This window comes from Ciconia boyciana, chromosome 1 (genome assembly GCF_034638445.1).
Source record: "Ciconia boyciana chromosome 1, ASM3463844v1, whole genome shotgun sequence".
NCBI classification, from domain to species: Eukaryota; Metazoa; Chordata; class Aves; order Ciconiiformes; family Ciconiidae; genus Ciconia; species Ciconia boyciana.
In genome coordinates this window covers 160,677,982-160,705,443 of record NC_132934.1, presented here as the reverse complement: position 1 = coordinate 160,705,443, position 27,462 = coordinate 160,677,982, and the positions used below count along the sequence as shown (strand labels likewise).

Here is a 27,462-nt window from a genome sequence, read left to right as displayed (position 1 = left end):
TGCCGGGACCCCACACCGCGCCCCGCCTAACGGCCGGTAACGGCCGCGGGGCACGCCCCGCCCCCGTGATGACGCCATGCTCCGCCCCCGCCCCGCCCCGCGGCGCCCGGCCGGCTCGGGCACGTGGGGGGCGTGGTAAGGGGCACGCCTCCTCCCCCCCTTCCGACCAATCAGCACCGCGAGGAGGAGGGGCGAGGCAGCGGGGAACGCCACGGCCTCAGCCAATGGGCCGCGGGGGGGCGGGGCCGAGGCCGTGATGATGGCGGCGGCGGCGGCGGCAGCGTGGGTCTTCTCGCGGGCTGGGCTGCGCCTGGGGAGGCGGAGACTGTGAGTGACGCGGGCTCTGCGCGCGAGGGGCGGGACCAACGGACCCCCAGCGCCGCCCCTCCCCCTCCCCGCTGGAAACGGCGCTCGGGGGGTCTCCCCCTCCCCCCCCCCCGGCCGTGGCGGCCGGGCCGGCGGGAGCGGGGGCAGCAGGGCCCGAGCGGCGGGTCTCCGGCGGCAAGCCGGGCTGGGGGGGCGGCTGGGGACAGCCCGCCGCGTCGTGGCGGAGCTGGCGGGGGCCCGGCGGGCGGCGAGCCCCGGGCTGCCCGCGGGAGAGGCTGCGAGGGCCGGGGCGCCTCCGCCGTGCGCCAGCGGGGGAGAAACCGCGGCTCCCTGCCTCTGCCGCTTCCTTGCCGGGCAGCAGCCGGGGGAACCCCTCACGGGCGAACCCCGGCCTTTCCTTCCCGCCCTCGGACAGCCGCCTGCCGCCGCTCCGTGCCGCGCCGTGAGGGGCACTGACAGCACACCGCACTCCTGGGTCCGCACCGTGGGCTTCCCTCTTCTTAAGAGAATACCGAGTTGCCTCCTCCACTGATAAACTGCCCTCGGTGGAGCTGAGCATAGGTCGCGATGCGGGCAGAAGCGGGGCTGTCAGCAGCCCCGCCAGCATCCCTCGGCCTGGCCCTGGGGAGGCCCTGGCGAGGCCGGAGTGTGGCGTGTCCCCTGCCCCTGCCGCGGCGGTGGCTGCACCAGGGAGGGTTGTGTGGGCAATGGGCCCACTTATAAAGGGAATGACTTCTGCCAGAGTGGTTGATTGTTGGCTCTGTGCTGATTTAAGGGAGGTTTTCAACAGCACCTCTGGAGGGAGAGCAGGTTTTTTAGTACTGATATTAGGCAGGCAGTCAAGTGTTAATTCATTTTAATATTTAAAGCTTTAAATTCTTGCAGTCTCTGCTGAGACCGTGATACTGTAAATATTTTATAGTTGATGGACAAAAGAGTAGGCAGTCTGTAATAACCGTAACATAGATGTTACTGTGAACACACAATATTGACGCTAGTATTCTTGGGGAACCTCGGGGACAGCTGGGCTGGTTTGTGCTGTGCTAGAGGCAGTGTGAAGAGCCCATAAAATCCATGTCAGTCTTTCTGGCCCACAGTAACACTGTCCTGAATAGCACCTAGGGTCATTTTTCTAGCCTACGTCCTTCAGCTTACTTTTACAGCCTGCTTCTGGAGAAGATGCATGCATGTACGTGGCTTCCCCCCTCCCCATATTGGTGCAGAATCAAAAATGCTATGCCTTGCTGTTTCTGGTGATGAGGAATTTTGCATATTTATACTGTGGGGAGAAGAGGAGTCTCCACAGTGTGAGAGCAGTCAAATGATCACATTTATAGCCGTTCAGGGCTGGGAGAGGAGGCTGACCACATGCCTGCGGTGAGGCTGCTGTCTTCCAGCTGTGGTCAGAAAGGGCTTCCTTGGCTGGTGCTGCCACGGGATGGGACATGGCCATTGAGCACCGCAGCCCCCCTTGCTTGACTCCCAGGAGACGTGACGACTTGTCTGCAGTGGGAACTGCTTTCCCCTTGTCATTAGTGCTGCTGAGGAGCCTGAGAGGCCACCACACAGGTGGAGACCACGGAATTTGGGGCATCCAGACCAGAGCAGGATGATGCATGAGAAGTCCTTGCTCACCTTTGAGCTGGGCAGCTATGTAGCCGTGTGCAGTGGGGAGAGAAAATACGAAGATGACTTCAGATGTCGGCAATTGATGCACGAGTTGGTTGGATTTAATTAGCAGCTCCCTGGTCGTTAGCAGGAGTTGGCAGGTCCTGCTGGGTCCAGACCCTGGTGCCTGGGTCCCATGGCCGTTGTAGACACACTGTTGGGCTGGGACCCTAATTACAGCAGGCATCTCCGATGCGGTGCGGCTGCCTTTCCAGCTGCCGCCGTCCTCTCTTCTGGCAGATATTGCTGCTCCTGCGAAGCCGCTGTGCAGTGCTGCCATGAGAATACGGATCGAGTATTTGTGTCGTTAGCAGGCAGGCAAAACCTATGGTACCCAGAGCTGGTTTTGCTTACTTGCGATGTTCTAGAGCTTTTTGGGCTTTCCCTGCCTGTGAAAGATTTTTGTCTTGTTGGAAAAAGTTCAAGAAAACCTCCTTCCAGCTGTTTTTTAATAACAAATGCAGCTGTTCTTTCTGTTGTTGTTGTCAAGAGCTTCAAATGTGCTATTAAGGACTATGTTGCAGTAAAGCATTGACTGTGAAAACTTTCTTGCTGACAGACCTTTGTGAAGGGTTTTCTCTTTGCTTGATGATTACGCTGTAAGAGAAGAGCATTGCACATCTAAGCATAATAACCTGTTTGCCCTCAGCTAGTCGAGTGCACGTCTGCTTCACTCGCATACGAGAGGTTTTTTTACGTGTATTTATTTACATGGCATATACCAGGCAGATCTATACCCACATGCCCGTACTAAATCAATCAAAAGCGGTATCATTAAGCTCACATCTCAGTGGAGCGCTGCAGAGTATGGAATATACCGTGTGGGCATGTAGAGCGTGTCATGCCAAAGGTGCAGACATCAGCACGTCTGCTAGGAACAAAGGAGCCTGAGAAGAGTAATAAACCCCTGTCAGATCTCGTTCAGGGACTGTGCTTATGTCATCTAAAATTTCTAGCATTGGGAGTTTCTTATCTCCTATTGCCATCTTCCCTCCCAGGAATCCACTGCTGCTCTGTCTTGTGTTTCACACTCCAAGTTTGTGTCTACTTGGCAAATTAGTGATGATGTTGTTTTTCATGGATTGGACACTGGAGGGTGCTAATGCAATGAGAGCTGAAATTGTTCTAGTAAATTAAAGGGCTCCCCTTTGTTAGTTGTGAAATACTTTTATTCTTTGTTGCAGCGTTTAAATGGAAAGGCAGGAATTGTGGTCCTTACCAGTAGCTGATCCTGCTCAGCGTGTGTAGAGCTATAACCAAGAATATCAATAAAGTGTTAAGTCCATGAGGGATTTATTTCCTGAACCTCTATCCAAAAAATCACTCGTTTTACGTTCTACACATTTTTAAGTGTGTCTTTTGAGCTTATGGCCTCGGGGTGAAATTTATTTGAAAGTGTGACTTTCTAGTGATAAAAACACTTTACCTGGCAGAACTGTTGAGCCATATCTGCAGAATCTGCTTTTCTACAAGGTCACTTTGGTTCATCTAAACCAAAGTTGTCGTGCTGCTGGCGAGGTGAGAACCTGACAGCGGCTCATGTCGGGGAGGGAGGGGACACCCTGAGCACCGCTAATCGAGTCCCCGGCATTGCGGTCCTCTCTCTGGAGATGGACCTGATGGAGCCTCAGTTTACCTTGCAGCCACCGTCACCAGGCCACACACGAGGGAGCGTGCAGGATGGGGCCTTTCGTCAGCTGTCACTGCTAGGTCAGGCGAAGCACGTTACGAAGCTGAGCCTTAGCTCTGGCGTTTCAAATTCACTCAAACATTTTTGGCAGGTTAAAGTTATGTTGGGAGGTCTTAGGCTAAAGGAGGTATTACCTGTCCATGCTGCTCCAGCTTTCTGCTGAACTGGGTCTCTGCTCCTCTCTGCCCTTGGCAGAAAGACTTGGGGCCGACATAAGCTCCCCGTTGTGCGGTCTGGCAACTCCGTACTCGGCATTAAGGACTGTGAAACTACTGCCTGAGCCAGTTCTCATCCTGGCAGCAGCAGAGGTATGATGCCGGCTAATTAATGCTAATGAGAAGCAGGGTGCAAAGCTGAGCGTGTCCAGCTAATCACCGCTGGCACCCCAACTAGTCTGCTTAAAGCTAATGCAGTTCTGGACGGTCCTGCCTGGTCCTGTACCTGCCTTGGTGGACCCATTAGCCAAATGAAAGCCAGTATTCATAAAATGTGTGAGCAAAACAGAATTGGGTACAAATACACTTTCCTTAGAAGTCTTTCTCATTTGGTACGAGTGGCAAATGAGTTACTCCTCTGTCTCCTTCCCCTTTGCAAATGAATTGGGCTGTCCCCTCCTGGAAAACATTGTTACCTTGCTGTATTATATTGGTCGGGTTTTGTTCTCTCCCAGGTGTTTCAGTTTGCTTACATACAGCTGGTTTAGTTTTTCTTTCGTTTAAAAATACGCATCACTTTTCTCCAAATTCCCCCTCGAACAGAAGATGCAGATAAGCACGGAGAAAGAGCTGGATAAGGAAACCGGAACACCCGTTGCCATCCTGTTCTGGTGTTGTTTGAGATCTGCTGCTCACCTTGCAAATGGAAGCACAGCCTGTTTCACAGCGGAGTTGCTTGGCTTTTTATTGGAAGCAGCAGAAACGTAGCCAGCTGAAAGTTTACACTTCTTTTGCAAAAAGAGTTTTAGTAGCTTACCAGAATAGGGTCATGAGGGGACGTGAGCAGAAAAGCTTTTAAAATCATTGTAATAACTAGTGGTACTGAAGACAATCTAGTTAAGAGGAAGTAATTTAGTCTAAGCACATGAAAAAAGATCTGGTTGACCGTGTATTCGTCTCATTTACCAGCTTTTAAGAGAAGACTGTTTCTTCCATCGCACCTCCGTGCTTATGAGCAGGGAGCCAGGGTACACCTCCTGGCGTCATTTCAAGAACCTCATGCTAGCTGGGGTGCCAAAAGGATTTGCAGTTGTGCATTTTATGTAGGCGGTGTCCTAATTTATCCCGGGAGACCTTTCTCTGGGAGAGATGGTTAATGGACCTTCCACCAAACCTGCTTGATTGCATTGATTTTAAATGCCGCTGACTGTGGGATGCCACCTCTGAGGCCCAATGCCACCCCTGCTCTGAGGCCCTGCACCAGGAAGGAGCACACCTTTTCCCTCGGGGGATGCTCGGTGCCTTCCAGCGTTGAGCCTTCACACGCTTGTACAGTCTTTCTTGGCTACTCGTAAAGGCTGGGTGAGTGGGCTCTCCGGGGTTTTCATGCCTTTTGGGGAGATCGGGCTGCTCTAATTGAAGCCTCTTCTCTTAAGAGTCATTCTGGCAGGTAAAAGCCCTTTGATGCTGAGCTTTGTAGGGTTTCTGCTGATTTACTGGTTGTCTTTTGAACACCTAGTGGGGTGTTTGCTCCCATCCTATGCATGTCAGGTGGGTTTCTGGTGGTGGTCTCTCCCAGACCCCTTTCTCACGCCTCCCTGAGCTCTGAGCCTCATCGTTTGGAGAGGGGAAATACTGGATTCACCCTTCTTATTTTGTCAGCCGGGCTGTGCATGGAGGTGTTTCTCCAGCCGCTGCCCTTTTCACGCTTCCCTCTCCCACCCTGCGAGGCCATGGAGCACAGCAGGTCTGCAGAACTTCGACTGCACATGGGTCTGGAGGTCAGCTCTGTGGTTACTGGGCCCTGTGGGTGTTGAACAAGTCCCCTTCGTAATTTTTCCCTTATTTTCTCATCAGTGCTATATTTACCTCTCAAGTCTCCCTGTGCCCTTTAAATCTCCGAGCGTCACTGGCATAAATAGGATTTGCCTGTCACCATGAAACCGGCATCGGGGCGGCTGCCTGCCTTGCCTTCTCCAGCCCTTTGCGGGCCAGGGTTGACCTGTTGTCACAGGCTGAGCAGCCAAACCCGCTTTCTTCTCTGCCATTTTAATTAAAAATGGTTGGCATCAGGGGCTCTGCAGTGATGAAAGGGAAATGATGAAACTTTGAAGAATTGGGGCATAAAGTTGATCTCTAAATTTTAATGTACTCATTGCACTTAAACAGTTGATACGTTTTATTATTGAGCTTTCAGGTGACCTAATTTCCCTTAGTACTGTACATTTAGCTTTATACATCTGCACCTAATTTGTAAAAAAGGACTTAATGAGAAACTTCAAACAGTTTAAATGTCAATTACAAAGAAAGCGAGGTTTTAAAGTTCCAGTAATCTGTCCATATTGGTCATCGAAACATGATCCCAGGTGGACGTTAATTCAAGACAGATGGCATTCCAAAGGCACAATTACAAAGAGCTTATATATTTTCAACACTAACAAGCTGTCACGCTATGTTGTAGCTACACTTCCAGTACTGTATAACCACAATTGCCGCTTTATCTGCTGCAGACTCGGTAGTAAAGGGGTTTGATTCCCCACTCTTGATATTGTCAGTGGGATTTGGGGGGGGGGGGGGAACTGGAGACCAGGGTTAGTTAGTGCGAATATCTTTCATTCACTCAATCTGTTGGGTGGGGGGGTTTGTGTTTGTTTTTATGTTGAAGTTGGTGAAAGGCTTTTCAAAGAAAGGAGGGGAAATACTGAATATGGGCATAACAAGACTAGCTCATCACAGACATATTTCTATTTCCTGACAGGGCAACATTAATTAACTTTAGTCTTATCAGCTGCTAGGCAATAGCTATGATGATTTGTTAAAACCCCCAACATCCTGGATGTTTTCAGTTAAAAAGTCATCTGAAAGCCTTTGGAGTAATGCACGTGTTACTTGGAAGACTGAAGTCCAGGGGATTGATAGTGACTTGACTTGCGGTGGTGTAAATGGGCAGCAGCTCTGCTGCAGCTGGGCAGGAGCACTACACCCCATGCGAAAGACGATTTGAATTATTTTTAGGTTTCTGAAAATATTCTTGGGCCCAGAGGCAGAGGTGGAGGGGCTGGACAAAGCAGGGTCAAGGTAGGACTTCCATTAGACTGAAGCATCAACATGTGATGTAGTTGATGTCGTTGATCTAGTTGAAGATGTCCCTGCTCATTGCAGGGGGGTTGGACTAGATGACCTTTAAAGGTCCCTTCCAACCCAAACCATTCTATGATTCTGTGTGGTAGATGGCAAGGTTTGTTGCAGAAGGACAATGTTTGGTATCTAGTTAGTAGTTGAGGTGGGCGGTGATCTGCGTAACTAAATGATGAAAGATAATTTGGCATAATTTTCACTGATTTTTTGTTTGTTTGTTTCTTGAAACCAGGTCACGAAAAAGCAAGACTTGCACAGCTATGACTAGACAGTGTTTTAATAGGCTTTAAAAATTCAGTGCTGTTAGGAGCGAGATTAATAATGCTCCCCAGGAAAGTTTCTAAGCTCCTATGGGCATGTGTATCCTCTAAAGAGGTACTGAGAATGAAGAGCTTATATTTCTGCTAATTTATGTACCTTTTACTGGAAAGTGGAGAAGAAAGCAGAAAGGCTAAGATGCTTCATCCTTGGAAGGCAGGAATTAAATGGTGAGGTTGTGCTCTTTAATTTTTGTTTTTCATTAATGAATGTTGTAAATGTGGTTTTTGAAAGCATCTTACCCGGCTTCCTTTTTGGAGGAGATGCAAGTGCTATTTGAAATATGCAGCTCGCCAACAAGTGAATTGGACTCCTGAGCCACGCTTGAAACAAAATGCCAATTTTACCTACCGTTTTACTAGGTTTCCTGGTTTATGCAGTGGCATTTGAATGGCCTCTAGTAATTGTTTTTAGCAGAAAAAAAAAATTTCAAACAAAAATGAAAAACACAACCCAAAGCTCATTAGCACTGTATTTGGCATGCCATGAATCGTTAAATCTTTATATAAATGCAGAAGTAATTTGTAACAAACAAAATCCTTTATTTTTTTGGAAAGACTTTCTTTTGAATTTTTGTTCGGACTGCTGAGGTACAGTATGTTTTCCAAACGTCGGATGTTATTACCAGAATAGGGGAGGAACCAATTCATCTTTTAATTAAATACCAGGTATAATTCTTGAGTGTCAGATATACTTAGTGGTGATAGGTGAATAAAATTAGGTGGAAAACAAAAGACAATAAATAAATGCTTAGATAAGGGGTTTTTTACCTTTTTTTTTTTAACCTAATTTTGATGTTAGTGTGTGTTGCTCTCAAGTGGTTTCCCCTTGGATTTTCCCAGTGCTCATCAGGGTAACATACTGCAGTCTTTTTATTTAGATCAGGCTTCGCTTTGAGAGTTAACTAATTGTTCAAGCCCAAGTGGGAAACTTTCTTGCACCTGGAAAATTAGGAGAGCAAAAGCAAGAGACATGTCCGCATCCTTTCCCTGGTGGTTCTTCACCTGTGAATTTGAACTGCAGCGGTAATAAAAGTTTTGTGGACCTCATTTTATGTGAGATCATTAAGCGACAGGAGAATTCAAGACTAGCTGCCCTTCATAATTCAGGACACTGAAAGGTGCCATTTATAAGCTCAAAGTGCCTGCAGGAAGGCAAAACAGGCTTGTAAAACCCGCACTCCAAATGCTGAAAGAGAACCGGTTTGTACTGCTGGCTGCAGCCTTGGAGTGGCAAAATTGCAAAGGTAGTGGGGACTGGGTTTAAAAAAATGGAAAAAACACCTGCCTCTAAAAGTTGATGTAATAGCCCAGTTTTTCACACTTCTTGTGTTGATATCTCTTTTGTCCAAAAATACCCCAAAATGTCCCGGGCAATGATCCCAGTAAAAAACTTATCAGTTGTACTGCCCAGCTGTTGGGTTATTATCTTTCCTGCTATAGCCCGCTGTTTTGCTGAGCTGCTAATTTGGCCATAAAATATGTTTTTCCTGACTTCTTAATAATATTTTGCAACCAGTGACCTTTGCCCATTATGTGGGCCAGGCATTTTGCAGGGAGAGCTCTCACCTCCTTATTGCTTGAGAAGGAGTAGCAGCGTGTACAACACTTGAAACGAAGAGAGGTCTTCAATAGAGTGGGTGATATGCCAGCATACCCAGTCTTCATAAAACTGATTGTTATGGCTCTAAACAGGCAATGTAGGCTGCTAAATACAGAATATGGTGCAGCTTTATGGACCTAGAAAGCCTGAAAGGCACTAGAGCGGCAGCCCAAGGAAACGTAGAGTCTAGTGTTTATTCTCGGAGCAGGTACTGCTTTCCCTACGTGCTCCCCTGTTACTCCGCACATGAGAGTTGGAACAATCATTTTTAAGTTTGAGACCCAAATGTAGCAATGGCTGCCTAGGAGTGAGGCATCTGTATCTGTAATCTTAAATGGCTGGGGCTGAACTCTTCTAGTCCAGCCAACATAAGCCAACTATTCACAGCCTCATTAATGTCTCATGACTGAAGTTCCTTGGGTGCCAGTTTGTACCATCAGAGCCTAAATTCCAGTGAAGACAAGAGCCGACTGCATGTCAAGTCTGCGTGCAGCGTCTTTGCTTTATTAATTTGTCTTAATTCAATATCTGCATGTTTATGCACACTGATTTCGGCAGCAACAGGCTATATGGCGTGGCATCCAAACTGTCGTCCCTCTGTACATCGATCGTGTCGGAGCCAGCGAAGCAGCTGCGCTTCAGAAATGTATTGGTATTATTCCATTTTCTGATGCTGCTTTTGTTGCTTAGATTGATGTGCTCGGGGCCCCAAACACTGCACTGAGTTTAGTATGACCCCAGGGTCTTTGCAGAGTCGGCTGCAGGACTCAAACCTTTATATCCACTATTAAAAGGCAGTTATGTGACTGTTTATGTTAGAGCCAGGTGCTTTGTTGCCTGTGGACATGCTGTTACTTGACAAAATGTATTTTTTTTTTTTTCTTTATGGTCAAAATGTGATAAACATACTTACCATACTTACCATCTTCACAAATGGTCTGGCTGCCTTCAGCAACCACTTGGCTTTCTGTGGGAGGATAGGAGTCAGGGCTTTCCAGCCCTCTGTAGGGATGTATCTGTGGCAGCATTCCTGTTGCTCCTATATTTTCTTTGTGAAGGACATACAATTTCTAGATGGCATGTCATCAGTGTCTTTTTAATGACATTTTTTGTGGTATTTTTCATTTAAGTTCTCTAATTTGTAGTGCATTTCTAGTTTTTGTGGGTTCATTTATTTAGGCTTTATATATGAATGCATGCTTTGCGGGCTTATTGCATTAAACATCCGCTTATTTTTTTGTTAAATCTGTAGCAGTACTAAAGCACTGACGGTGCTTTGGGTTGGGTCAGTACCAAATAGTGGCTTCAGCAAACTGGAAGCATAAAATCTGTTTTCTTACTAACTGTTTCTTTGAGAAGTTGATAGATGTGAAAACCATTTAACAGTTGGGTTTTTTTCCTTTCCTGTTAAGCTAAGCTACTGAGGAAATCTTCCTACTGCTACACGCTGCAATATGTCAGAAACACCGTTATGTTATAGTTGCATCATTATCTAAAGGAAAAATTGAGTGTGGGTTTGAAGTCGACAAGTGATGAAAGTAGCCCTGAGGTTGTCAATTAGAAAGCCAAGGCCTGGAATTGATAAGTTAATGGCCAGTTCCCTTCTCACCCCCTCGCTTTGCTGGCTGCTCCCGCCTCGCCCTGCAGCAGCTTTACTGCTCGGAACATAAAGAAAAGGCTCCCGTTGGTTTGTGTCCCAAAATTTATCTCACTAATATGATTCACGCAAATTCTTGGCTGGTTGCAATGTTCTTAGTACGGACAGATAGTTAAACAAGGAGAAATGAGATGCAGCAGATAAAAAATTCAGTCTCAAAATTATGCCCCCTTTTTGTCTTTTTTGTTTTTTTTTATTTTATTTTTTTGTTTAAATGTCGAACCGTTAACACTGTTGTTTCAGACCATCCTCCTGCAGTACACACGGCAAATTTAGCAGCAGTGCATAATTTAACTTCTACCGTATGTTTGTTTGCAGGTTTTAAAACCTGAAATTTAATGGCAGCCAGTTGGAACCCATGTGTTGCTGTTAAAGGCGGAGGGCAACATGTGCGGTTTTTCCTGAAGGGAGATACTGGTTACCAAAGTTTATGATATAATGTAATATAATACATAGTGTTTCTATTTCGCTTGGGCAGGAGGGAACTAACGTTGCCGTTTCTCCTAAGGAACACATGGGTTTAGATAAATAAGTCAATTATGGAAAATAACAAACAGGATTTATTCAGATTTTAGTCATTCTTGGTGTGCTGTGCTGTGAGAACAACAGTAACCTTATGAAAAGAGCTTTAAAGTATTTTTAGAAGTAGAATATAATTCAAACAGGCATTGTGCAAAGCAAAACATGTAATTCATCTTCAGTTTTTGAAAACTTTATGTACAGTGTGAGTTTTTAGGGCTTGTAAAAGGTTGCAGATGGGCACCCCCTCTGCAGCCTGAGGTTTTCTGCTCATGGCACAGCTGCTTCAGTGACAATGGAAATTCAAGATTTTTTCCACATAGCCCTGTCTCAGCCTAGAGCAGATGAGTCGTAATCATGAGTATGAGAAGGCAGTTTAATTTGTAAGCACATTCAGGTTTTTTGACCTTTCTGGTGGTTTCACCATAACCAGCAAACAGCTGTTGAATAGTGTGCTGGTTTTGGCTGGGATAGAGTTAATTTTCTTCATAGCAGCTAGTATGGGGCTGTGTTTTGGATTTGTGCTGGAAACAGTGTTGATAACACAGGGATGTTTTGGTTATTGCTGAGCAGTGCTTGCACAGAGCCAAGGCCTTTTCTGCTCCTCACCCCACCCCACCAGCGAGCAGGCTGGGGTGCACAAGAAGCTGGGAGGGGACATGGCTGGGACAGCTGAGCCCAGCTGCCCAAAGGGCTATTCCATACCATACGGCGTCATGCTCAGCATGTAAAGCTGGGGAAGAAGGAGGAAGAGGGGGACGTTTGGAGTGATGGCGTTTGTCTTCCCAAGTAACCGTTACGCGTGATGGAGCCCTGCTTTCCCGGAGATGGCTGAACACCTGCCTGCCCATGGGAAGGGGTGAATGAATTCCTTGTTTTGCTTTGCTTGTGTGCACAGCTTTTGCTTTCCCTATTAAACTGTCTTTATCTCAGCCCATGAATTTTCTCACTTTTACTCTTCCAATTCTCTCCCCCATCCCACCAGGGGGGAGTGAGCAAGTGGCTGTGTGGGGCTTAGTTGCCGGCTGGGGTTAAACCATGACAAATAGTAAAAAAAATTGCAGTTGCTACTTACCTGCCAAAATCAAATGAAACAGGGAGCTCCAAGCATGGACTGCTGCTCTGGAGCCCCTCTCTCCTTCAGCCAGATTTCAAAACATGAAACAAATCTTATTCTAGCTTAATTTACAGGTAAAGAGGTGCGACGTTGTATTAAACAATTCAGCTTTGGATGGTGCTTCCTCCACCTGACATGCTGGCTCTGCCCAAGACCCATGCGGCAGCGTTTTTGCAGTGCTTCACCGGAGGTTCAGTGCAGAAGAGGTAGTACGTGATTTCCCAAAAGCATGTGTTCCTTCTGTGCTGTACTTTTGACTTACTTCTTGAGATAAGTGTGTCTCATAGTACCCATCAATAATGAAAATATACAATGACACTTTTGTTGAGAGGTTTTCTTATACTTTGTGACTCCGGTGTTTCTAGTGCTACAGGATAACCTCCTGTGGTGGCCTGTTCAGGAGAGGTTATCTCAAGATGAAATAGGAACGTTGTGTCTAGTTTAGTCTGATCTGTTCAGGTATCACACCTACCAGAGACCATAATTCTGGATTTTCCTCCTATGTAGGTCCTTCCCTTGGATTTCCATTTTCTCTTTGCAGGAATTTTCTGCAACTGTGTTTTGAATGAGGTTCTGAAAGTTAATGGTGTTGGGTCAGCAAAGCTTATCTTCCAGCAGGATAGTCACATCTTTCTGGACTGTTCTTCTTTTAACCTCTTCCATACACTTTTATATACCTGTTAGCCCAGCAGGGCTGTTGTGCAAGGTACATTCACATACTGTATGGATGCCAGTCAGCCAAATTTTGGTGGTGCCAGTCACTGCTCTGCAAAAGGCAGACCGATGCCAAAAATCCCCAACCATCTCAATGCCAAAAATCCCCAACCATCTCTTTCAGTGTGTTGCTGCAGGATGCTGATCTCTGCTCTTGTGGGTTTTTTTCCCACCTCTCCTTTTGTTTTGGCTGTCGGTTAACTGTGTTTTCTCACCCACGGTACTCTTGCAGTCTGAGAGTCCCTCTCTTGCCATGTGTTTCTTTACTTTTGTCATGCCTTAAGTACATCCACATCTTTCGGTGTGGATGACATTTGACTTGTGTGCTGTCTGCTCACCATTTTACACTAGTTACTTCCATACTTCCACAGCACATGAAGCACACGGGTGCCAATCAGTGCCCATCTTAGAGTGAAGGCTGTGGTGCTCTACAGAGAGGTTACAGGTTGAATGGGTCTTTTTTCTCCCCCTTTCCCTACCTAAGGAGGAAGAGTCTCATTTTAGGAGGAAAAGTTTCTTTCTTCCCAGCAAGGCTGGGTCCACATAAACTCTTCAGCTCTCTAGAAGTTTGGTTGCATTGGATCGCTTCTGTCTGAAGGTACAAAACCCTAGTGTCAGAGCTTTTGATGCTATAGAGCTTTCTAAGGCTAAAAATCAAAGGGGCTCCTTTCCACCCACATACTTTATCTTTTCTGACAAATACAGCCTGAGCAGTGCTCCTTCCTTCCCACATGAGCGTTCTCAAGCCCGAAGCTCCTGCCCTGCTTCATGTTCATCCGTACCCAGAGGAATGTTGGAAAGAAATGAAGATTACTTACCAAAAAGTGGTGTGGCATTTCCTAGTTTTTTTCATTCCGATATGGAATCTTAAAATAGGGAAAAGCCTATCTAGAGTCAGTAATTTGAAACATTTGGAATGGATAAAAACCTGTCTTATACACTAGATATAAAAAAAGAAAAGAAAGGAAAACCCATGCTTGCACAAAGGCATGTTCAGAGTGAGAAATTTGACTTGGCATTTCCAGATTTTGAATTTCTAAACGAGAATTGAAGTCCACTGTTGTCTTTATGCAATTGAGATATACTCAAAGGAAATCTCTCTGAAATGATACAGAGTTCGGTTAAGTCAACTTTGTCTTTAAGGTCAGTATCATCATCTAAGACACATTCTATTAGTAGGTTGTCTTCCCGCAGGAACTCAGCACTGATGTTCCTGAACAGGAAAAGCCAGAAAATGAATATGCTATCAAAGGGCTGCATTTCTTCGGGCAGCTGTGGGGGTTTTTTTATCAGTTTCTTTGACCACTTTTGCCTGGAAAATGATATATTAACCTTAAAACACAACCAACAAATGGCAGAATCTAAAAAAACAAAAATGAAGACATGATGGTTTAGGTTTGTTGTTGTAATCTGTGACTGTATAAAAATCACATATTCATTATGCAATGGTAATGGCAAAATTAAATGGTTTTGAACCAAATGTAAACTTGTTGGGGGAAACCAGCAACAGTTTGGGCCTTTCTGGTACTGTAGCCCTCAAAGATGTTTTGAGGCCTTGATTTCAGAGACGGAAATATTCACCCCCTCCCCGATTCATCTGTTGCAATGCATGGCAGGGTCTGCTGTGTGGAGAGGGATTGCTGCAGGATGTCTTCGCTCCACAACCATGAAAGGAGTTAGTTTAGAAGAGAAAGACATTGAAGACTTTTAACACTTTAGACACTTACATCTTCTTTTTCAGACCACTTTCAGCCTGTTCTACAACTGATAAAAGTATTTATTTTCTGGCATTTTTATAGAAAATATTTGGGATGTAGGTCTTGCTGCTTTCTGCCACTAGTAATGGTAATGCTGGCACATTCCTCCATTTAAAAAAAAAAAAAAATAAAAAATTCTGGAACTAAATGATAAGCCAAGAGCTGAACGCTGAGTCAATGAGATGGTAAAAACTTAGTGATGGAGAAATAAATAACAAAAACTGTTTTCAAAATTTATGCTGAGTGTATTTCTTCTTAAAAATACATCTATTAAAATTATGCCAAGGCCTAAACTTACTGTAATCTGCTTAAATCACAAAAAATAACAACCAAAATAGAAACAATGCTTCCAGGTTGTGGGTCAGACCATTCAACTGATGAAAGTCACTGCCTAAACTCTGGAAACCCCAACTGTTTGAAGTACTCAGTTAGCTTTTGAGATCAGTAGTCTCTTCTGCAAGTACCAAGAGAGTATTTTCTTCAGTATATTCAATTAGCTCAGTTAAATGACTAATTTATTCAAACTTGACCAATTGGGAGTTGAAAGAAGCATAAAAGCTTCTTCTTCTCTACCAATCTGTGAATAAAAGCTAATTATGAGAGGATTAGGTTTGCTAATACTACAATATTGAAAGATATTATGACCAAATACTAGATTGGTGCTAATTCTAGCTAATACCGAGTTATTGTAATAGATCCATTTTTAAATCAAATCACAATTTTCTTTAGAAGTCTAGCCTCTTTAAGACAGTGCTATGCGACCAATAAACCATCTCACTACATTTTAAGTTGCATTCCAGTTTCCATCCAAAGAAACATAAATCATAAGTAAACACAAAGGGATCAGCTAGTAAATAAGAATTGTGCCATACATGATTTTCTAACAAAAACAGTAAAATTAATCTGAAAAAAATGTATAATGAGGTATAGAAAAGCTTAAATATATATCAGCGGAGCTACTCTGTCCTTCTGGCTAGCAATAAGAAGTGCCAAATTTAGTGTAAAAGCTATATTTAGTTACAAAGCAACATACTTTAGTGGTTACAAACTGAGAATTAACCTTTCTCCAAGAAAATAACTAAAACATTTAAATGGGAAAACAAGATTCAAATTAATTATTTAACTCAAGGTTTCCCGCTTGGTAGTTTAACTCCTTATTTTAAAATAAGTGGCTTAAAAGATTTCATCCTGCTGAAAGTCATCGATAACTGAGGTACCTACAAGTGAACATAAACATAAGTGCAAACTTGACATAAGGATCCAGAAATTCAGCCAAGAATGTGATGTCAAGAAAATGTGAGGATAAAATTTTCAGTCCTGTCCGTAAACATTTGGTATATGGGACACCCCACAATGAAATTTAATTGCCTCTTCTGCTGATAGGATCACGAGAAAAACGTTGCTTCAGGCACCAGCAGAAAGAGATACGGAGGACAGGATGGAGAGTGTCTCGGTCATCGCGCCTTTGCTACAAGGACTCCTGCTGCCGTCGGTCCTTGGTGTCTCAAACTTTGAGACAGACACGATCATGGTTCCTCTCCATCTGCTGGTCGCATCGGAAGCTGTTCCTGTAAATGCTAATTCATAGCCTTTCATCAAATTGCTTTGAAAAAAACACCGTTTTCTGCTGCTGACTATTTAAAAGATCAGTTTGGCGATGGTTAGGCTGCTCGTTTTTTATATCCGTTCCCCCACAAGCATAGTCCGTGAACCGTGCTGAGTTTCCGAGAGGTGGTCCTTCTCCAATAGCTTACTCGACAGCATGGCTGGCTGGCTCTTCCTCACCTCCTAGCCGGGATGAATGACTGGGGCAGTAGACCCAAGTGCTTGGTGCAGTGCTGCCAGACCAAGAAGCAAATCTCAGGGTGCTCCAGCGCTGTGCTGTTTGTGCACCCACTGCTGTGTGCCTGGCTTGACCTTGCTGGGTAGCTGCTTTAGGTTTTAACCTCTCATGAACATGGGTTCCTCATCTTCAGCAGGTCTATAAGCCAGCTGTGTAACTCAGAAGTAGCCTGTTAGTAAGTAGAAAAGAAATTTATGGCTGGAAATTTTGCTGGGTATAATGGCCTGTTTCCCCAGCTCCCCCTTTTCCCCGTGGTTATTTCCCAAGGTAGCCCTGTATGTTTTGTCTATACGTCCTGAGCCTCCAGGAGCCTCCTGCTAATGACTTCTCTTGCTGACGAGCCCAGAAGAGGATTTTCTTAACTAACCACCCAGCCTGCTCACTGCCAGAGGCCCGGGGATGTAGCAATGAGGGGTGCGTAACAGATGAACAGCCTAGATAACGGCATTCACCTCCCCAAAACTATTAACATGAACAGGCTATGCGTGCACCCGTATGGCCTCCGTTCCTCTCCGCATGATCTGCCGTCTTCTTCATTGGGCTCTGGGGTCTGCAACCCTGCTTGGGCATCCACCGTGAGAGCAATGACGCTTTATGTGTTTATTGAACTATAACAGCCAGTGTAAAGGATGCTGAGGTAAAGGCTGCGTGTTACCCATCCTGTGTGTCTGCCCAGAGTCCAGATTTTTAAATATACTATTTCTTTGTAGTCCTTTTCAAGTAAAAATCCAGGTTTTGCTCTCTCTCCCTCACATGCATCCACCATGAAAGATTAGCACAGTATATAGTTTTTTCCAGACCGATTTTCACAACAACTTGGACCTTTTTTCTCTGTGATGTTTCTAAAACTGGCAGAAGAAGAACTTTTTTTTAAGCCTGCATACGCTGCAAGGAGTATTTTAAAATAAAGATTTTTTTTTTTTTTTTAAATCTTTAAGCGTGTTTAATGCTTGTATAAGGTGCCAGATTTTAATTACAGTTGGCATTTATAAGCGTGGTGCTGGCAATGGTAACCATATTGCTGAAAAAAGGCATAAATTTTGACACTGGCAATATGGGAACCCAGCATACGAGACTGTAAACCTCATTGCTTTCTGTTTTAATATACTATTTTAAGGGAAGAACTTTTAATGGTTAATATTTAACTAGAATGTTTAGGGTTTGATATAAAGTTGTTCTAATTTCAAACTATTTAGTAATTTAGGTCCTATCAAAGATCGGCTTAGGTAATAACTTTCTATTAAACAGCCTTTAAATAAGCATGCTTAAAGTAGGGAAAATAAGATGCTTCATTACAAGAAATGAGGTTGGCATCTACCAGGTTTTCCATTAAGTTCCAGGTCACAGACAAATAAAGGAAGTATGTTAGGAAAAAAACCCTTTTTAAAAATAATTAGGGAGATGTCTGTTTTGTTCACCAGATGGAAAATCGGTAGTTGTGGGTGGTCTGTGCTGGATGGGGCATCTCACAATTGGCAGAACTATGCCTTTAACTTTTAAAGTCCTGGGACAAAATGTGAAAGTAATTGACTGTTCAGAATGCTCTCTCTCTGGATACCTAGCATGCTTTTAAAACCAAGATTTGGTGAGTTTCTGACTTTTTTTTTTTCCTAAGAATGCTCAAGCTGTTGTGTCTACTATTAGGCCAATTGGGTATATTTTTGGTAGCTGTTTAGTGGGGCTGTTGCCTTTTGTGCTTATGCCTGTGTGTGCCTGGACTTGCATGCACACAACTGAAATGCCACAGCTTTACAATTCTCCATTAGCGTGTTGTGCACATGATTTTCATAATATTGTCAGTGTTTGCCATGTTCAGGGTATACGTAATCTGTTGGTTAACATAATTTGTTTCTTTCCTCTGGTTCATTCCGTTTTAAGGAATTTAAATCTATCCATTTGCCAACATACTAAAGAAAACAAAGTCGCAACCTTATTTTCGCAAACAAGAAGAAAATTATTGTTTTAAACTAATTCAGGCGTTTGCAAAAGTATTAAAAATCTGTAGGTTTTTTTTTTTTTTTTTAAATCCGAGTAAAAAAATCCAAATGTGCATGTGTGGATAGCACGTGTACACAAATGCGTATTAAATACGGTCATTTATGAATGTGTTAGAATCTTCTTGGTGCAGTTTGTCACTTTGCTCACCGCTTCAGAACTGATACTTTCTAATTGCCAGATTAATTGGAGAAAACAGTATTTCGAATGTGGAAGATGGGTTAGAAAATCTCTGTGTTCACGTTAACAATAACAGATTTTATTATCTGAACTGTGGTAAGAATGTGTGCTGTTCAGCAGTGACCTCTCAAAGAATGAGGCAGAACCCATTTATGGCATAGGAGGCAATTGCTTTATATTTACCTTACTTTACAGACAATTTTTTTGCAGTTATCTATATGAATGGTCACAGAGACTTGTATGCATGTGTTATATCTATATTGTAGCTTGTGTTAAACCGATCCCCACACTTATTATGTAGAAGCATTCTTGAAGATAAGTGAGGCACTCAACTTAGTGCCTTCTTTGTAAAATCCCTTTTGCTATGCATGACATGTACTCTGTATTTTTTTCCTTGCAGTAAATTATAAAGCTTTTTTCTTTCCATGAATCTCCTTCCAAGAAAACACATACAGCCTAATAACACTCGCCTTGAGAACCGTGCATTGCCGCCACTACAAAGCCGTGTTTTCACTGAAGAGATAATTATAATATGGTTTAATGTTCTTGTCAACCCTGAAACACTGTCCCTAAAGAGTGCTATTCTGGTGGATGTCTTTTTGAAGAGAGTTGAATGTAGCTAAGAAAACATACATATAGCCACACACTTTTCTGATAAAGCAAGACAGATTTTTAATACAAGATGTGCTCTCTGAAAAGAATTGTACATTTTCTAAGGTGTTAATTCAGAGCTGCATCTTCCTCCAGATTTCACTGTTAAAAATATGGAAAATTTGCTTCAATTTATTTATTTTGCTTTCTTCTCCCCCCCCAATTATATTTATAGACTTTACAAGGACATAAACTCATAATAATAATTAAAATGCTTTTAATGTGCTTTGAGGCACAGACTTCAAATGAGTAAAAAAGCCCAAACTGGAACACAAATGGTTCTTCCCAGGCAACAAACACGCTTGGCTGTTGATATGCTGTAATTTTCTGCTTTACTTAGTAAAAACAGCAATTACTTATTTGTTCCATATCCCCCCCCCCAGCACAGATGCTACTCAGTCTGTCCATTTTCTGAGCGCCGAGCAGGCTGCCTGCGTGCGCGTGGATGCGCATGCATGTGTTTTAATGCGACGCAAGTCAAGTTTTCCCCTTGCATGCTGTACTGTTAACAGCATTTATTTGCCACTGCTGCTAGTTTACCACCAGCCCAAGACAATGGTGTGCTGGAAGCGGCTGCGGCTGTGAAAATCTTGCTTAGCAGTCTCTCCTGCCGCTGTCGAACGTTTGCTTCCAGGTGCAGTTTTGCAAAGCGTTGAGCTGATCGTACAAACCAGTGCGAAGACAGATAAAAGCCGGACGGTCACACCGGTTAGGACTGCAGCCCGGTTGAACAAATCTTTAACGTTGTTTTCGCTGTATTGTCTTTCGTGGCGGTCTGGTGGTTGAGAACGGTGTCTGGCACTGCTAAAAGCAACGTAGTCTGAAGCAAAAAGCCTTCGAGGGAAATGAAATCACAGGCTGGCTGAAGGCAGTGCAAAATTCCCCCTGGCTTCAGGCCATCTGGGATTTCCCCCTTGGGTTTCAAAGCCCAGTTAAAGTAAGTAAAGCCCAGGTAAGTGAGAAAAATGTGGTTATCTGCCACACCACAAAAAGTACACATGACCCAAAAAACCCTTGAAAAGCTAAGGACAACACAACTCTTTCACTGCTCTTACGGCGAGCGTGAGACTTAGTGTATACAAGGAATTGCGTGGCTCAGCACAATGCAACCTGACTGCTGAATCGGGTGCTTGGGATCTTGAATTTAATACCTAATTATTTTTAAGAGCTACTCTTAAATGAGGAATATGAGTGAATATGTTAATTAATTCAAAGTGGGCATTTTATTAAGTACTTAATTAGTATAATTCCGGAGAGGTAGTATAAAAGAAGCACAATACCTGGCAAAAGTGTATCATCTGAATCTTCTTCACAGCCATCTCATCATTAGCAATCCACTTGCTTGCTCTGAAGTCAATGGGATTTTTTTTTTCTTCTTTGAGGAGGAATTACAAAGTAAGGCCTTAAATTAGTATTGTAAATCATCTCTCTAGAGAAACTTTTCACTGCAAAAACCCCCTCAACAGGCAAGTGTTAAAACGTTTCTGGTGCTGCACAGTTTAAAAATATCCTCGAGATTTTTTCCCTCAGGTTTATATATTCAAGCTAGATAGCTACCATTCAAAGAATAAGCAAGTGTTTCTGGCAGAATTAACATTTTATAGTCACATCAAGTATGTTTTGGTTCCCCCACCATTTTCCTTTTATTTTGTAGTAGAAAAAAAAAAAATAGCCTAAAAATACAAAATCTTAGTTAATGAATGTAGATGCTCAGTGGCTAAGAAATGAAAAATGCCATTTTCCCATTGGCCTTTCTTTTCATATCTTTGAATTTGTTACTACAAACTTTATTTTTAGAGTTTGTTTTCTTTTTACAAGATACATTGTGTTCCTACCTAATATTTTTTTCTGCAGCTCAGCACCTAACATTTTGATGGGTATTTCTTAACTTAAATCTTGGGTTTGGGCTTTTTCTTTTTTTTTCCTAAACTACCCCTTTTCTTTTTTGAACAAATAACTCATTGTGGCATTACATATCTGACAAAAACATATAGGGCTTTCCCAATAGGTGAATATACATTACTTTTGCAATTATATTGCCTCATTTTTTCAGGCTATATGATTTATCAAAAAAATTTTTTTAAAAAATTTTGGCTATGATGATGTCACATATAAATCTATTGCCATGTTAGATGCTCCTACGATCACAGCTAAGGCTCAGTGATAGCTCTCTGTCCCGACAGCCAGGTATCTTTGCTGTTGTATGTCCTCATAAATTTCCCTCTCTGAGAAGGATTGTGTGGAGGGATACTTCCAGACAGCCCATTTTATGCAGTCCTCCTCCCGCTGCCCAGAGGCATGCTTGCCAAGGCAAATGTTCCTGCTCCGCCCTTAACACATCCTTAATATTGCATTCTCCTTTTCCATGTAATTTTGCAGATAAGGAATTCTTAAGCTCTAAATACTCTCGGTGTTTGTTTAAAACCAACTTGATTTTTAACACCTGGTGCTTTTGAAGGCACTTGATTTCCAGCTTTCACATCCAAATGTTGAGATGGAGAGAGCAACTGCATGGAAGGCTGCATTGTTGCGTGTGGATGACCAGATCTTGTTTAAGTGGATAAATACTCTCTTTGACCCCATTTCCTCTGGAAATTCCCATTGGTTGCATATTACTGCCGGGAGATGTAATTGATTCATTAGTATTTTCTTGCCTTTTAAAAGACTGGAGCAAAATTTTGCTGAAATTCTCTTTTTCTACTACTACTACTACTACTATTATTATTATTATTATTAACCTTGTTTTCTTTTATGATACTGGCATTTATTCAGCCTCTGTATCTCCCTGCACACTGCATTCTTGTAAGTCTTTTCTCATAAGGGGAGACTGCAAAGACATGCAACAGCTCAAGACAGCCTCATTAAGGCTGGAAAGTAAAATATTCAAGAGTTAGGAAATGTCAGAATTAAGATAGCCCATGCAGTCGAAGTTCAGCCCCCTTATATGTTCGCATGATAGCATAGTCTTTAATTTTAGGATTATACACGGGTTTTTCCACAGGACCCCTGCCTCAGTTAGTGAACAGAGTGGACGATGCTGAGTTAATGAGCAGTTATTCAATATTTTGTTTTCTCCTAATTTTTCAATGTGTAGCCCTAGGCCTTATTTACTGCACACTATTGAAACCCTGCTGTGAAGACAGAATTGTTAATTTCCTCATGAGCTTTTCTATGGCACTTATTGCTATAAATATCTGAATGCTTAACAAACATTAATTAATTTATCTTCAAAAAACCCTCACGATGAAAAGGACTGGTATTACTACTGTTTTACAAACAGGGAGCTGAGGCATAGGGAGATGAGGGTCATGAATGTCCCATAAATCTAGGTGCTCAGTTGTCAGCTTACAGTTAAGGAGGTAGAGATCTGTATTTCAGCATTCAATTTCGAGGCACCTTTCCATCAGAACAGAAAAGCAGCGCTAGGTTAGATAAATAGGCTTCCTCTACTATTATTAGAAGAGCTAGTGAGCTGAGCTGTGTAGGGAGCACTAACACCATTTATTGCACTAATAGTTTTTATGTCAGGAAAAAAACAGAAGCTTTGGGCGTGCAAATCCTCTTCACCTGCACTCTTTTACTTTTGAATATCAGAATAATTTTAATTCTGTGCCAAGTAGAAGCTTCTAAAGAGACCCATAGAGCATCATGGCTGTGACTTTACTACACTTGAGAAGAGCTGGAATTACTTAGAAGACACAGTGAGCAGGGAATCACCTAAACCTAGACAAGGGGAAATACTGCAGAAATATAATTCCTTAAATCACAGCCTTTTCATAGATTTAGTATCCTTAGTGTGGGTTTCAGGAAAGGGCTTTCTTCCACTCGAGATTCAGAGCTCTTAGCCCTTTATTAGAGTCACATATCTAAGCTCTTGCTTCCCAAAAGCATTTTGGAATTTGATTTATTTAGGTAGGGCCCTTCCAGAAGAGTACAGAAACAAAAATGTTGACAGGAATGTCCTCTGACTTTAGAAATTGCTCTGTGATAAGAAGCATTGGCATCAGTTCTTCCTTATTTTTGAGATTATTCAAGCCTATATTTCCAAAACACTGCTTTAACTAGTAATGGGTTAAACTCAGACTTTCTACATTAATAGGTAGAGGCATTCACTTGGTAGAGGGCAGATCCAGTTCCTGTCCTTGCTCCAGTTGGTTATTAATACCAAGTAATTGGTATTAATCAAGTATCGGTTAAAGTAAGAAAGTAGTTTTTAGATGAGTCTTCATAGACTGGCCTCAAAGCTCATGCTTGGGCTTGTTTGTATCAGCTCCCTCAGATCCAGTGAATATGTAACTATATGCCAACTAGCACCACTTCTGCAGTGTGTCCCCACGTAAGGGGAAGACCTTAAAAAACCTTAAAATGAACACACAAACAAACAAAAACCCTCCCAGGTTCCTACAGACAATAATCTTCCTTATTCAGTCATGATTCAGGTCTGTCCTATAAAACATCTCTGCGGGAATATATTATTGAAGACAGTTTCATAAGCTGTGTGCCCCAAGGGCTGAATTTGGATTACACAGAAACGTGAACTTGGCTATTTCCTAACTTTCTGTTAGGTTGCCTTGCAGTCTTAGCCGTAGTATTTTAATGTGGTTTTCGCAGGTTGCTAAGAGGGTGTTTTAGCCTGCAATTATACTGGACCCCACGTGGTTTGTCAGCTTGGCTTGTGAGCTGGAGAGCAACCGAGCCACAGTGGGCAACATGCAGGTGGTACTGCAATATTGCACTTACCTGTATGCATATGGCACCAAGGTATTAGGCGCTGATATGGTGTCGGTGTCCTCTGCGCAAGTGTTACGCCTGCTCAGTGTGGCCTGGTGTCACTGAGCCTCTGCCCTTGCCACCTCTGTCCCTGGAGCACGGTCGGTGCCTGGCATCGTCCATGGAGAGGGAGCGGGCCATGCTGCTTCCTTGGTACAGAGCCGGGGCAGGGAGACAGGAGCCTTGTCCTGAGGGGTAAGAGGGGGGGTCAGAAAACAGGACTGCAGGGCGCAGAAGGAAAACGGGGATCGTAGTGGCCTTAAGGCCACTTTCTGTCACAGCCTTTCATCACGGCATGAGCGAGTATAAGCCCCCAATACGAGCAGATCACAGGAGCTGCAGCCTGCCAAAGTCCCACAGACTTATTGTCTAACAATTGAATTATAGTTGGTGGTACTATGATACTTTTTCTGGGTTTTGGGGGAATGTTTGCAGCTAAAGATGCTCAGGTGCACAAGGGGCCACTGCAAGTTGTGTGATGCTTTCTGCTGCAACTCTGTCTTGTCCTCTCATCTCCTTAGTGTGTTGTTTCAGCCCCATTCCCCTTCTGAGGCTTCTCATTTACTTCTCATTTACTCCTGCCTGGCCAGGACTAGCTTTCCTCTTAGGGCTCAGCATTTGGGGGAAGGTTTTGGAGAATGCATAAGCAAAACACCTTCTTCCCACATCTTCCGAGAACTGCCGATATCCACCGTCCCGGGGCAAGAGGTTTGGGATCTGTACCTGAGCCAAGTCGTGGAGCTCCCTCGAGGGGACGGGGTACTGCAGAGTCTGGTCTGACCAAGGGCTGCAAGTGGAAGGAGCACAGCAAAACATTTAGATTATTACCATCTTAAATGAAACAAATCTTCCCTGCCTATGTTGAATTGCAGTTTTTCAGAGTTTTTTAACTTGGCTAAAGTTGGGTGATTTCTAATGAGCATGACAAAGACATACATAAAATACAAAAGACTCCCAGTACTCCTTGCTAAGTTGGAAGTAATTTGAAAAGGAACATTTTTAAAGGTCTTGGTAATTTTAATATGCAGAAGAACCTCACTCTTTGAAATCACCTGCTAGTACTGTCAAGTTCCCAGAAGTTCAGCCTGAAGCAGACGCATAGCACAGACAATTCCTGTCCCTGCTGTCGGCAAAATTATGTGCAACTGAAAATGAGGAGTGTTTGGCAACTTAGTAAAAAACCACAACATGATCCTACTGTAGATACTCTACTTCCGTGAGGGAAGCAGAATGTGGAGACTGATGTTGTTGTGTTAATGGAGAGACAAAAATTTCTGCAAGGTTAATTGGGAAAAATGTGTACTTTTCCAGTCTGCTTAGGCTGCAAATTCCAGAAATTTAGAAGAAAAGAAGGAATCCAAGCTGTAGGCAAGCAGACATCCCTCTCCAGTGTTCAGGTGCAGATCTAAGTAAATGTGGAGGTTGAGGTTTTTTGTTAACAAAAAGACCAACGTTGCTAATGCAGACCCCCTGCTATTGGAACACCAGAAGTGTTGGACTAACAAATTAGCACACAGGAAATCTGCAATTGCAGAAAAACTCAGGTCTCGTGATTGTAGCAATTGTTTACATCTTTCTACAGCAAAAAGGCTGTTTAATCATGTTACATTACAACCTTGTGTTCAGATAGTGGGCGCTCACATTATTGGCTTTGTGAAGATGAGTTGTCACTTCTCTGATCTAGGTTGCTCTCACAACAAAGAGACAGTAAAGCTTTCTGTTTGAAATAGAAGAAATTGAAGAATTTCTTTTGGTGCTAAGCCGTGCAACAGTTTCCCTTGTATAAGCCCTAAAGTTTAGCCTTTACTAATTGGTACTGAAATGAAAATTAATTGGTACGAGGGAAGGGAATTCACAGCTGAATTCTAATTATTGCAGAGAAAGTAAGCAAAACTGTGCTTGGGCTGTGCAAAAGCATGGCATAGGAGTGAAATGCTCAGCTTGAGCTTGTTAACTGGGACTGATGTCCTGAAACAGCTCTGTGTGTTTGCTCTTACCAGCAGCTGGTAGCTAGAGGAAGGTCGTAGCTCTGCATTTTGGAGCCAGCCGTGCTGGTTGAGAATGGCACTGCTCCCCGTCTCACTGCCGCTTCGGGAGAGGCGATTGCTCCCGTAGGTCTGCCTCAGAGAAGTTCGATACATGCTAATGGGGCTCATTGTGCCTGGAGCGGGGTCAGGGGCACTCATGCAACCCCTTCCCACCAGCATGGTTGCAGAGGCAATCGCATCCGGCCGGTGGGGGATTCCAGGCACCCCAGGTTGATACCATCTCAGGTTAGGTTCAGAAGAGGACATCTGCCTGCAGCCTTCAATCACCGAAAGCAGTAGGTGTCCTGCTGGCAGAGGTTTTATGGCTGCTGCTTAGCACAGTGCTCCCTCGGAAGCATTTCATGTTCCTCTTTTTCCCTCTCCCTAGCTGAACGGCATAGGCTTTCTTCCCACATGGGTGCTTACTCAATGGCAACAGATACCTAATCAATTTAATAAAAGTGGGTTTTTTCTATGTGCTCCGTGAAGAGTAAATTCATCCACTGGCTGATGTGCTATGTCTTTACTAAGCTCCTGTTCAGATAATATTAGAGCTGGTTGAAAAATGTAAAGCAAAATATCCAGCATTTTGGAAAAAGACACTTTTTTCCTCTCGATATTTCTGTTGTTTAAAGAAAAATTAACATTTCATTTTCTTCTGTTTTTCTTTCCTTCCTCACTCTCTCTTCCTCTTACCCTTCTCTTCTTTTCCTTTTTCTAGTTTGCTTTTGTGAAAATAGAGGGCCGGTAAAATGAAAACTGTAGACCAGGCTGTGCCCATATTCTTTGCCTTCCAATTTTGACTGAAATAGTGAAAGGTCAAAGCTTTGACAGTGGGTTTTTTTATTAAGTCTTTCTTAATACAAAAAAATTCAACCAGCTCTAGTGAGTACCATCTTCACAGTACTCTTGGTGGTTGTTCCTAAGCAGCAGTTAAGTGGCAATGAAATTCTGTAGCGGCAGTACGTAGGCTTGCACCCTTCTGGTTTGCATAGAGCTCATGGGTAAATATGGTGCTGAACTCGTACTCCCTGTGCAATGTGGAATTACTGTTATCGCCAACTTCGGCTGTTTCCGTAAGGAGCAAAAGTGACTGCAACTGAAGCAGTACAGAGCAAGAAAAGATCATGCTTTTTGCAACCTCTTTTCTGATAGACTTGTCAGGATTTGATTTGAATTGGCAAATGGTGATAAATGCTGATTTTTACAAAAAAATTGTTAAAGTACTTAATAAACTTGAAAATCTGATGGCAAAAATACAGGTGTCCCTCTGATTCTTCAGCATATACTCATTTCCTCTCATTCTGATCTGGAACCTGCTTTGTCCTGTCTTT

General features: G+C 43.4%; 1 protein-coding gene across 8 annotated transcripts in view; it reads left to right on the top strand.

The window, feature by feature from the left end:
- Positions 1-257: 257 nt before the first annotated feature.
- Positions 258-27,462, top strand: part of CLYBL (citramalyl-CoA lyase) — a 209,097-nt gene continuing 181,892 nt past the window's right edge. For all 8 annotated transcript variants that reach the window (XM_072853858.1, XM_072853839.1, XM_072853821.1 and 5 more), the window contains exon 1: positions 258-327. In XM_072853858.1, the coding sequence (XP_072709959.1) occupies positions 260-327 (68 nt within the window). In that variant the 5' untranslated portion in view covers positions 258-259. The remainder of the gene's footprint in view (positions 328-27,462) is intronic.